Genomic DNA, 12,378 nt, shown 5'->3' with positions numbered 1-12,378 from the left:
TTAGGACTCTTGAGACCTGGCCTCCTATATAAAGGCCAGGAGAGGGGCTGCCGAGGGACACAATCAATCTTAGCAATCTTAGCTAGCAAAAGCTTAGAGCTAGGTCACCTTAGGAATAGCCATCTCGACGAGATCTCAGCCGAACTATTCGGCACCCCATTGTAACCCATTATCATCATAATCAAGAACAGACGAGCGGGACGTAAGGGTTTTACGTCATCGAGGGCCCCGAACCTGGGTAAATCGTCTCCCCGCTTGTCTGTGAACCGATGTCTCGTGTCAGCTTGCAGGATTCCATCAACCCTAAGCCCCTATCGGAGGGCATTGGCGAGGAGTACCCTCGACACCCTTAGTGTCACAACCCTCTCGCAAGCTGATTTTACACGGTCTTGCTTCGGTTGCTGGCGGCTTTCCTAGCGCCCTTGGGTGGCTTTGCTAGGTCGGCACTGTTAGATGTATATATGTGTATATTGTAGTTTCCCCATATGTTAGGGGCTTCCTGCAAATTTGCACCTGTACATGTACTATATATTGTGGCCTTTGGCCCCCTGGTAATACAACAAGCATATTGGCCTAACATGGTATCAGAGCAAAATTGGTCCTCCTCTCCCTACAGACGTTTTTCTTGAAGACTTGTTCCCGGCCGCCCCGCCGCCGGCTTCTTCCCGACCATCGCCAAACCTTATCTTCCCGGCCGTCGCCGGAACTCCTCTTCCCGGCCGTCGCTGGGCCGTCCTCTACCATCCCCGCCGCCTGCCCGGCTCGCCCCGATCTTCTCCGGCCGTCGCTGGTTCGTCCTCCCCCTGCTTCGCCCCTGCGCTCGATTCCCCGCTCTGCCCGTCGGCCCCCGCTCTCGCCCAGCCGGGAATCGGCCCGCTCGCCTCGCCTCCGCCCGGGTCATCTCCCGCTGTCGTCCTACGTCTTGCAGGTGATTTTCGACCGACATCTATTCGATCGGTACCTAATTCCGATCTGATATGAGTTGATTCTGAAAAAAAAACGTATTGTGGATGTCTTTTACACACATGCTCAGGTGCAGGATGATGTTGTTACGGTTCATTATGTGCCTTCAGATTTGCAGTTGGCGGATTTCTTTACGAAGGCACAGACTCGAGCGCAGCATGATTTCTTACTCTCCAAACTCAGTGTTGTGGATCCACCATGAGTTTGAGGGGGGGAGTGTGTTAGAAGTATATATCTGTATATTGTAGTTTCCCCATATGTTAGGGGGCTTCCTGCATATTTGCACCTGTACATGTACTATATATTGTGGCCTTTGGCCCCCTGGTAATACAACAAGCATATTGGTCTAACATGCACTAGGCCGTAGCTGTTGCCGATGTTAATATCCCCAACACCTTGGAAGATGTTCTGTTTTTGGTGTGGACCTAGCTGAGCTATAGGGGTGGTGGTTTTGGGTTTGGGTGAAAGCATCCTAGGACCTTGGTCTCTGTCGATGACGACGACCCGTTCTCGTGCCATGCACCACCTTGGAGGCGTCGCCGCAAGACCCCTCCTCCTTTGGATCCTCAAGTTATGCTTGGATGATGTCCCGTCGTCAAGTTCCCCCTCGAGCTGCAGCTTTGGTGTGGTGGAAGCTTGGTGGCGTGGACATGATCATGGTCGCTCCGGTGTAACAGAAGAAAAGTTGAAGCCATTGCGTTCCGTAAATTCCCTCTACTTCTCTCTAGGTTTTCTGCACGTTCCACTCAAAATAAAATAAAAAAAACCCTTTGTAATTCGCAAAAAAAAAAAAACCCTTTGTCGCACGTTATTAACTTGTCGGTACAAACTCAGACTCGTGACCGATTCGGACTCGAATATGTGTCCATCGACCGCTTCCGACTTCCCCTGATTTATATATATTTGGGCGCGCGCCGCGTCTCTAGTATTGTTTGACCCACCGATCGATTCATCTGACTAGTACACGCGATATATACGATCGATCAAGTTCTATAGGAGCGAGAGCGAGAGCGATCGCAATGGTGACTAGCAGCAAAACCGTGATGCTCCGCAGCTCGGACGGCGAGGAGCTCGTGGTCCAGGCAGAGACTATGGCGGCGGCGTCCATGCTGATCCGGGACATGCTGGAGGACGACGGCGCGGGCGCCGGCGCCGGCGTGATCCCGCTGCCTAAGGTGACCGGCCGCATCCTCGCTCGCGTTGTCGACTACTGCACCTGTCACTATGAGGCCGCGCATGCCGTCGTCAACCCCGACCTGGAGCGCTTCGACGCCGACTTCGTCGGCGGAATGGACCATGACACGTTGATGAGCCTCATCCTCGCCGCCAACTACCTCGACGTGCAGGGTCTCTTGGGCCTGGCCTGTAAGACGGTGGCCGACCGGACGAGTCGTCGGAAGACGCCAGAGAAGATTTCTTCCGCTCTTGCTCCACCCAGAGTGCCTATGGAATTGCACGCCGGCAACCGCGAGCGACTCGTCGCTGCGCTCCGTGCCCATCTCACCGCCTCCACCCGCCCTCTCCGTGGCCTTGTCCTCCTCCAGGGCGGCGAGGAGCGGACTCGTGACTCTACCGATCACGTCGAGCTTTTCAGGCAGGAGAGCTACTTTGCCTATCTCTTCGGCGTGCGAGAGCCCGGCTTCTATGGCGCACTCGACATTGCCTCCGGAGAGTCCATCCTATTCGCTCCAAGGTTGCCACCTGCCTACGCTGTCTGGATGGGTCAAATAAAACCATCGTCTTATTTCAAGGATATGTACAAGGTTGACAAGGTCTTCTATGTTGATGAGCTTGCACAGGTCTTGCAAAATCAGTCCAGTGATGAGCATGGGAAGCCTCTTCTTTTCCTCTTACATGGAAAGAGCACCGACAGTGGAAATTACTCGAAACCTGCTAGCTTTGAAGGCATGGACAAGTACTTTGACACCGACTCGAGCACGCTTCATCCTATCATAACTGAATGTCGTGTTATAAAGTCTGATATGGAGCTTGCCGTCCTTCAGTACGCTAATGATGTTAGCTCAGAAGCACACATTGAGGTTATGAGACGAGCGAAACCAGGAATGAAGGAATTTCAGTTAGAAAGCATCTTTCTTCATCACGCTTACATGTACGGAGCCTGCCGACATTGCTCCTACACTTGTATATGTGCTACCGGAGAGAACAGTTCTGTACTACATTATGGGCATGCTGCAGCTCCAAATGACCGGACACTAGTGGATGGAGACATGGCTCTGATGGACATGGGAGCTGAATACCATTTCTATGGCACCGACATCACATGTTCATACCCTATAAATGGGAGATTTAATAGACACCAGACAGTAGTATACAATGCTGTCCTTGAGGCTCATAATGCCGTTATATCACATATGCGCCCGGGAGTAAAATGGATTGATATGCACAAGCTGGCAGAGCAAAGAATATTGGAATCTTTAGAGAAAGAAAACATCATCCAAGGTGATATTGGCGATATGATGGCTCGAAGGCTGGGAGCTCTTTTCATGCCTCATGGTCTTGGGCACTTACTTGGAATTGACACCCATGATGTTGGAGGCTACCCTGAAGGCTCGGAGAGGCCAAAGGAGCCAGGACTAAGCGCCTTGCGAACCATTAGAGAACTTAAAGAAGGGATGGTTATTACTGTCGAGTCAGGCTGTTACTTCATCGATGCTTTGCTGGGGCCTGTTAGAGATGACCCAATTTCCTCAAAGTTCTTCAAGTGGGAAGTGATTGAAAATTATAAAAGGTTTGGTGGCGTTCGTATTGAGAGTAATTTGTATGTGACCGCCCAAGGATGCAAGAACATGACAAATTGCCCAAGAGAGACCTGGGAAATCGAAGCGGTGATGGCCGGCGCACATTGGCCTTTGCGTGCTAAGAACTAAAGTTTATGTCGTTGTTTATGTGAGCTTTGGGTTTACCTTTTTTTTTCAGTTGAATTAGCGATGTCCTTCCAGTATAGCCGTTCCATAGACAATGTGGTTTGCATTCAGCTAGTTACAAGACGGTTCTCAAGTGCACTTACTTTACCATAATGCATACACCCTTGTATTTTACGACAACCAGATCACACATGGCAGTATTTTACAATGTAAATTGTATGATTTTAACGATATTGTACTGAGCATCTTTCAGCAATACATGTGAGTGTGGTATGTGGACGCGAGATGGTTTTAGAGCAAAGGGTTTTTGACAAAATGCAATAGCTGAATTCAGGAGTCAGGATCATTATCGTACGGGGGTTCGCCGTACCGAAACGACTGAGTTCGCGTCCTCGATGAATAAGATTCGATCCAGAGATGTGTACCATGTTGTTTCATATTTTTGCTAGCCTCCGACTCCCCCATTCTCTATGTACGGAAAACGTGTGGACCACAAATTTTTGCCAAAAAGGGCAATAGTTGGCACAAGTGCGCCATGCTAGGGTGTTATTAATCCCTAGCCCGCTGGTTGTACCTTTCCTAGACCGCAACCATGCCAAGCCAACTTTTTACCGATTTCAACTCATTCTTCCACGAAACAATTAATGAGCTTGACCAGAAAAAGCTAGAGGACGTTTTCTGAAAATAGATTTTGAGAAGGCAAAGGCGAGTTCAACTCGTCTTTTTTTACAACAATCACGTACCAACTTATGTATGAAAGACTTTGATCCTAAATGGTGTAAGATTCAATACCCTGCATATACTGCAAATCACACGCAATATCCAAGCATGCATACATGACAATGACATAATTCGACTTTTCTCACTGGACAAAGGCAAGTGTACAATCTTCAAACAAGATACTTCTTCTCAGATCCTACTAGTAAGAGGGAAATCATGCGACATCCATCAAGAGACTCTCACGTCATCCACTAAAGTCATTGGCCATGAGGGAGACGACCTTTTTGACTGCCGGTCTGGCGAACAGATCCTCCAGCCACGCCCTGACGCGAGGGTACGAGTCGAACACCGCCGCGTATGGCAACTCCATGAAGTAGTGCGCCTCGGGGAAATGGCTGAGGTCCGCCAGGCTCACGAAATCCCCCGCCAGGTACCTGTGCTTCGTCAGCCGGGCCTCGTACACGTCCAGCACATTCTTCAGCTTCTCGACGCTCTCGCCAATGAAGCTTTCATCCGGCGTCCCGCCCAGCGCCGGCACGACGCGGTGCTGGAAGAAGACCGAGCTCATGGCGGGGTCGTACTGGAGGGCCTCCACGTCCAGCCAGACGTCCACGAGCGCGGACTCCTCGGGGTCGCCCTCTCCCTCCCTCAGCAAGTTGACCTCGTCGGTCTTGTACTTGCTCAGAACGTACCGCGATATTGCTCGGGACTCTGTGGAGGAGATGGAGATGTATAACTAACTAGAAACTGACTTTACTTGAATGCTGATAGTGATTTTGAAGAGAGGTTAGTGAGCTCACGGAACAGCATCAGGTCGCCGTCCTGGAACGCCGGAACCTGTCCAAATGGCTGATGATTGGGGAAAAGCAGGGTAGGTAAATTAGCATCCAGGGCGCAATACTTCTATAATCCAATACTTCTCTGAGTCTCTCCTATGTCTAGTAGAAGAACTGCAGTTGGTTCTTACGTTTCTGGCGAGGTGTTCAGGGCCTTTGTGCTCCTTGACGTGGAAGTCGATGTCGACGATCTCGTAGTCGGCGCCGACTTCCTCCAGGCACACCAGCACCCGAGCCACGTTCGTGAACGCCGCCGACCCGAACACCTTCACCGGCGCCATGCTCTGGTGATGGATGAGAGAGCACAAGCGAAAGATGAACTCTGGTACTTCACCTCGAGCAAATCCAGCTTGTGCGCTGCTGCACCAACAGCCTACAGCCGGCCCACCAGTATATAGCTTGAACACAAGACCAACAGCATACAGAGCGAAATTTAAGGGATCATCTTCGCTCTCCTACTCATCCCTCTCAATTTCAGAGAAAACTTGGTATCACAAACCAAGGATTTTAAAGATTTTGGTCGAGATGGGTATATAGAACGGTAGAATAGGTCAAAAGGAGAGAGGAGATGCGGTTTACCTGACTTTCCTGCCTTGCCACTTTCGCCGTGGGTGCGCCTCTTCCTCTTCTCGTGCGTACCGGAGGGGGAGAGTTTGAGAAAAGGATTGGGGTTTTCCGTGGGGTCTAAGCCCTCACGGTCTCACTTTATATATGCATGATCAGGTATAATACATGTACAATACGACTCGTACAGCTAGGGGCTAAATATAACTCTAACATACCCCTCAATCTGAACCACTATACAAGGTTTAGATTGGACTTAAATCTATCTAGCATGAGTCGTGTAGCTCGTTTAGTAAATACATCAGCCACCTGATCGTTAGTGGAAATAAATCTGACATCCAGTTCGCCTGCTGCTACTCGTTCCCGCACAAAATAGAAATCGATCTCAATGTGCTTTGTTCGAGCGTGAAAGACTGGATTCGCGGTCAGATACGTTGCCCCAAGGTTATCACACCATAATATCTTCGCTGCTTAGTCACACCAAGTTCCTTGAGTAGTGAGTCTACCCATTTGGCTTCAGCAGCGCCATTAGCCAAAGCTTTATACTCAGCTTCGGTGCTCGATCTGGACATTGTAGGCTGCTTCTTCGAACTCCAAGAAATGAGATTCGGACCAACAAACACAGCAAAGCCACTTGTGGAGCGTCTATCATCAACATCACCTGCCTAGTCTGCATCTGTAAATATACTGATGCCAGCCAGTGGAGACTTGCGGATTTGCAAGCCAGTTTGTAATGTCCCTTTAACATACCGCAGTATACGCTTCACTGCCTCCCAGTGCACTTCAGTGGGCTGCGAGAGAAACTGACACAACTTATTAACAGCAAAGGAGATGTCGGGACGTGTGAGCGTCAAGTACTGCAATGCTCCAACCACACTACGATATCTGAATGAGTCATCCGCACCAAGAGGCGCTCCTTCATCCCGTGACAACCTCTCCGACGGAACAAGCGGTGTAGGGGCTGCATTACAATTCTCCATATTGACTCTATGCAGGAGATTAAGAGCATACTTCCGCTGAGTCAATGACATACCCCTGAATTGTAAGAGACCTCCAATCCAAGGAAGTAGTCAAGAACACCCAAATCCTTAATTGGGAAGTTGGCTGATAGTGAACGAACCAGAACATCAACAGCTCCTGGCGAGGATCCAGCAATGACTATATCATCCACATAGACAAGCATAAAGATGTGAACGCCACGACGCCGAAAAATGAACAGCGAAGTGTCTGCCTTAGAAGAGATAAAACCCAACTGATATAGGAGATGACTCAAACGGGCATACCATGCTCGAGGCGACTGTTTCATAGATAGATCGTTGGAGCTTGCACACATGGGAGGGAAAGCGAGCATCCTCAAACCCTGGCGGCTGCTGCATATACACATCTTCATTCAGAAACCCATGAAGGAACGCATTGCTGACATCGATTTGCCGGAGAGCCTAGCCACGGGACACAGCAAGCGAAAGAACCAGACGGACAGTAGCAGGCTTCACAACCGGGCTGAAAGTATCACCATAGTCAATGCCTTGCTGCTGAGTGAAGCCTCGAGCAACTAGCCGGGCTTTGTGTTTATCAATGGTGCCATCGGGACGATGTTTAGTCTTGAATATCCATTTGCTGCCAACGACATTTACTCCAGGCGGTCGAGGTACCAAAACCCAGGTCTGATTCTGACAAAGTGCAGCAAATTCTTCGCTCATGGCGGCATGCCACGCTGGCTCCTGCAGGGCATCCGATGGGAGTGCGGCGCGGCAAAGAAAGCACGGCGGCGTGGATCATATCGGACCGTGCCATCGGTGTACACCTTCTCCTTCCGAGTGTTGTCCTGGTGGCGTGTGACCATCCGACGCTCGGGCACAGCAGGCGTAGGTAAAAAGGGGGGAAGCCAGTGGTATAGCACCAGCAGCTGGCGAGGGAGCTGGCGAGGACTGCCCCGGAGAGGCAGCTGGCGAGGGCTCAGGCACCGCTGCGGACGAACCGAGCGACGGACCAGGGGGAGGCGTGCATGCGCCATGCACGTCGATCGGCTCGACGGCAGACCCACGAACGGGCGGCGCTGGCGGTGCGGCAGACGACTCTCCAGCGCATGTTCCTGTGTAGACAGCACAACACTAGGAAGAGGATCAGTAGACAAATAGGTCAGGTCATATTTGCGCATATGCTCACTCGTAACCGGTTCATCTGCAGGAAAAGACAAAGACTCTGCAAGATAAGATACTTGAACCGTGATGCCGGGAGTGGAGAAGGTGTTGCGGTCAGAAACCCACCGGCGAGCAGCGACGGGCAACACAGTAGAGCCGGGAGGCTCCCAGGACTGCGGCTGGCCCTGGTCCCTCGAGCGACGGCCCGCAAAGACTCGGCACGCACGTCCGATGCTGGTGCAAGGGCGTGCCACCTGACCTATACCTGGTCGGGAAGGTGATGGATTTGCTTCGCTTAGTTTCCCGCATGGCATACACGTAAACATTAAATACGAGCCTCGATCGGCTCTCGGGTTGTCCCGTGAATCGGCTCAAGGAGCCGATCCACCCATGATCCGTATGAGGTATACGAACACATGGTGGTCCTGCTTGATCAATATGTGGCTAAAACGACCTACGACGATTTAGGGTTTTCACCACATAATCGGAACATCCTACGCGTGATTGAGCCTGGCGGCCACGCACGGTGATAATAAACCGACCCTAGACAAGGCCTAAAAACCAACATGAAGTTGATCCCCGGAACATCTTATCTAGGGCTAGCAAACCACACCCTACGTGCCACTGGATCCTTCAACCCGTTTGTAAGGCCTAACTATGCAGATATTAAACTAATCCTTGAAGAACAAGGAGCAATCATAACGGATCGGATCTACTAAATAATGATCAAGCGAGGTGCCGCCCTTACACCTAAGATAGGTGTAAGGGCGGCTAGACGTCTAAGGGTTGCACGGACGAAAGCATATGATACGATAAAACAATGCTAACCCTAACACATCTATGATAACTACGTTGCTCGCCATCAACAAGGCTTCAGCACGAGCAATGCATGAACAACGAATAAACGTGTACTGCCTAGATCGCAAGATGCGATCTAGGCAGCATGATGCTTACCCGGAAGAAACCCTCGAAACAAGGGGTTGGCGATGCGCCTAGATTGGTTTGTGATGAATGTGATTGTTGTTTTTCTCAATAACCCTAGATACATATTTATAGTCCGTAGACTTTCTAACGTGGGAATAATCCCAACCGTGCACGAGCCAAATTCTATCTAACCGACACGTGTCTACTATATTTACAGATACACGGGCAAACTAGCCCAAACTTTGTATACAAGGCCGATTCAATGTATTCCTTCCAGGTATATTCTTCAAGCCCATCTTAATCGCGGCCCACCTCTGATCCAGTCAAATTCTGGTGATAACACATGCCCCCCTGGTTTTGGAAATGATAATTCCAAAAGCACTCTGATTTTCCTTCGTCGGGTCATGTCGTTACAGAGCAGAACCGTCGCAGTATCCTTCATCATGATGTCTTGCCTTATCAACTTCTCTGCAAGATTTGATGGTTTTGGCACTACATCCTCGGGAACCGCTGCAGCATTGAATCATCTCCACTATATCGCCTCTATTTTAACCGCATCCTGCAGTTCACTTCTTCATCCCCTTCGCATTAGCACTCCAAAAAGCCCTCCTCTGCCACCATGTCTTCTTCCTCCTCTGCCTCGTCGGGTCTTTCCACCCAGTCCTCCCCCTCCCGCGAGCCGACGCCGGAGTGGGACCCGGAGGAGGCCCACGAGGCCTACATTCGCCGCGCCATAGAAGACGGGGACGAGTCCGATCACGACTTCTCCGTCCGGTCTGAGGACGACAAGTCCTCGACCGACGGGGAAAGTGACCTCCGCTTCCTTGCCGACGGGGAAACGGAGGAGGAGAGCGATGACGATCACTTCTCCTGGGACGACTTCACCTCCTTCGAGGAGGAGGAGGAGGAGGAGGAGGACGACACCTCCTCCGATGAACCGCCGGCCAAGCGCTTCTGGCCCTGGCCGGGGAACCTCAGCGACTTCGACAGCGACGACGACGCTGACGAGGAGGACGAGGACAACGAGGGCCCTGCCGGCGGCCGCGGCAGCAGCGACGACGAGCCAGCCGGGAGTAGCGCTGACAGCGGCGACGATGGCGACGACGAGGGCAGCGACGGCCCATAGATAGGACCCTTAGCATAGGATCAGTAGTACTAGATGGGGCAATGTATCCCCTGGTACTTCCTTTTGAGAGCAATCAGCTCTTTATGTAAGGAATCCCGTTATCAATGAAGAATTTCCTTCAATTTGATTTTGCCGATTTCCTTTATGCTAATTTAGCCGATTTCCCCTCACACTGACTTTGCCGATTGTCAACTTAGTCAATGCCCAATGAGCCGATGGCAACGCATCGGTCCCTCACAATCTATCCTTCATTTCTTCGACTAAGGAGCGATTGTCAACTTGGTCAATGCTCAATGAGCCGATGGCAACACATCGGTCCCTCACAATCTATCCTTCATCTCTTCGACTGATGACTTTGAGATCTGGTGGATAATGTGGAAGACCCATGCCTTCGGAGAGCCCTAGGACCGTTGCTGAAACAACTTGACGCCGAAGCCGATACTTCGCGAACAGGTGCCACTTGCTCGCAAATCTCCTCGCGATAGTTTCCGGTGATGCTTTATAACCCTGCTTCCGTTTCTTTGCAGCAACAAGATGGCCCAGAGCCTGTCAATGATGATGGATCCCCCTTTAAATTCCTCCCACCAGCTCCAGTGATCCTCTTCTGCAAGAACTCACCACCTTTTTTAAAAAGGTTGTGATGCAGAGCCAGCCGATTCCAATAAAATCGACTCCCAAGAGTAAAGACTCTTCAGGGCCAGCTGCCCCCCGAGCCTCAGTCAGGGCGAGAACAGTAGTGAGAAAAGTAGCTGCCAGGAAAACTTTGAAGGGCAAAAACCCTGCGCCAGCTCCAGAAAGCTTATATGTAAGCTGTTCTATACCCCATCTTGTTCCATTCATCCTTCTAGGCTTTTATAGCATGTCAGTGTCCATTAATCCTGCTCTTCCAGACCTCCACTGAAGACAATACCAGCGAGGAGACGCAGTCCAGCCGACGAGGCTCAAGCTCGGGCACCTCTGAGGACACCACCACGCAAAACCAGCCAGACCTGCCACTGTCGGCTTCCAAGAAAAGGTCAGCCACTGAACCTGCCGTTTCCCAAACTCCCATCAGAGCGGGGCAGGGCAGCCTACGAACAGAGAGCCGATGCATCAAGAGAGCCCGCCAGGAACCGCAAGCCTCTCCATTTGCTGCCTTGGATCGGGCAACAAAACAGCTCATTGAAGCTGAGGAAGCTCTCGTCGTTCACTCCCTCAAGGGAGCAGAAGGCCCCGAAGCTGAACTGAAGACCGACTTGGTCGAAATCTGCGCCTTGAACACGCAGCTGGTAGATCCTGTGTAATTTGTACTAGAGTCGATGGCTGTGCATCGGCTGTACATCATGAAATTTTTTTTTACTGGCCGATTTTCTATCGGCCCCCAATATTTCACTGCACATGTATCGCACATGTTCATCTGATTAGGTGCCCCCCGAGCCGAATCTGTCAGGTAACTGCAGATATCGGCTCTGTAGTTAGCCAAGGCACTGTACTTGAACATCGGCTCCGTCCGGACCAATATTGACTTCTTCCAGCTCATCAGCCGACGTAAACCCGTATCTCCGCTTTCCGCCGCCCGTTGGATCGACGTTGAACACGGGCAGAACGTATGGTGAGGATAATTTTGGCCGATTGCTGGAATCGGCCTCCATGTTGATTGAATTGTTCAATGAAGGTTTACATCTTGGTCTTGCTTCAGTATAACTACGTGACATGCTTGAGACAAGATTATCCCTTTTTCTGTTTTGGGGCCGATCACAAGGATCGGCCTTGCCACATTCGTCCATAGATTTTGCTCTTGTTACACGGTCAGGCCGGTGGATAAGACCAGCCTCACTCCGTCCTTCGTCACGTCGATGCGCTCGCAGTCATCCAAAGTAATGCCTGAGAGTGGCTCTTGGCCTGTCGTCTCCCAAACGTTCATGCCAGCCGTTGAAATCTTGGCTGAGTCATCTGCTTGGATGACCTCTACTTCATCTCCATCCCACTGTATTAAACATTGGTGCATCGTGGATGGAATGCAACGATTGGCGTGGATCCAATCTCTCCCTAGCAGGACAGCATAGGTGCTCTTGCTATCGACAATAAAGAACGTCGTAGGGATGGTTTTTCTTCCTACGGTCGGATCCACGTTCGGAACACCTTGTGCTTCGGATGCTTGGCCGTTGAAATCGCTCGGTGTAACGTTGGTCTTGATCAGATCCGAGCTAGAGCGTCCCAACCGACGTAGCATGGAGTAT

The 12,378-nt window shown here is 51.0% G+C and overlaps 2 protein-coding genes and 1 pseudogene across 4 annotated transcripts; 2 read left to right on the top strand and 1 right to left on the bottom strand.

Annotated features, from left to right (window-relative positions):
* Positions 1–1,982: 1,982 nt before the first annotated feature.
* Positions 1,983–2,351, top strand: LOC124664932 (SKP1-like protein 4; the record flags this gene model as incomplete). The annotated part of the gene is made up of 1 exon (XM_047202344.1): positions 1,983–2,351. A coding segment is annotated over exon 1 (369 nt), but the record flags the coding sequence as incomplete, so codon positions are not given.
* Positions 2,352–2,363: 12 nt separating this feature from the next.
* Positions 2,364–4,001, top strand: LOC124664930 (annotated as a pseudogene).
* A 647-nt stretch (positions 4,002–4,648) lies between these two features.
* On the bottom strand, positions 4,649–6,044 carry LOC124667568 (probable glutathione S-transferase GSTF1). Of its 3 annotated transcripts, none has more exons than XM_047204829.1 (4): positions 5,984–6,044; positions 5,536–5,802; positions 5,369–5,417; positions 4,649–5,279 (listed from the first exon to the last, which is right to left on the bottom strand). In XM_047204829.1, exons 2-4 carry the CDS (start codon positions 5,683–5,685, stop codon positions 4,813–4,815), a joined length of 666 nt encoding a protein of 221 aa, XP_047060785.1. In that variant the 5' UTR covers positions 5,686–5,802; positions 5,984–6,044; the 3' UTR covers positions 4,649–4,812. The 3 variants fall into 3 exon arrangements, with proteins under 3 accessions (XP_047060785.1, XP_047060787.1, XP_047060786.1); XM_047204831.1 differs by having other exon boundaries at positions 5,536–5,688; positions 5,984–6,034; XM_047204830.1 differs by having other exon boundaries at positions 5,536–5,777; positions 5,984–6,033.
* Positions 6,045–12,378: the final 6,334 nt, after the last annotated feature.

Source organism: Lolium rigidum, chromosome 6 (assembly GCF_022539505.1).
Source record: "Lolium rigidum isolate FL_2022 chromosome 6, APGP_CSIRO_Lrig_0.1, whole genome shotgun sequence".
NCBI classification, from domain to species: domain Eukaryota; kingdom Viridiplantae; phylum Streptophyta; class Magnoliopsida; order Poales; family Poaceae; genus Lolium; species Lolium rigidum.
The sequence above is the reverse complement of the archived record's forward strand: the minus strand, read 5'-3'. Positions and strand labels throughout refer to the sequence as shown.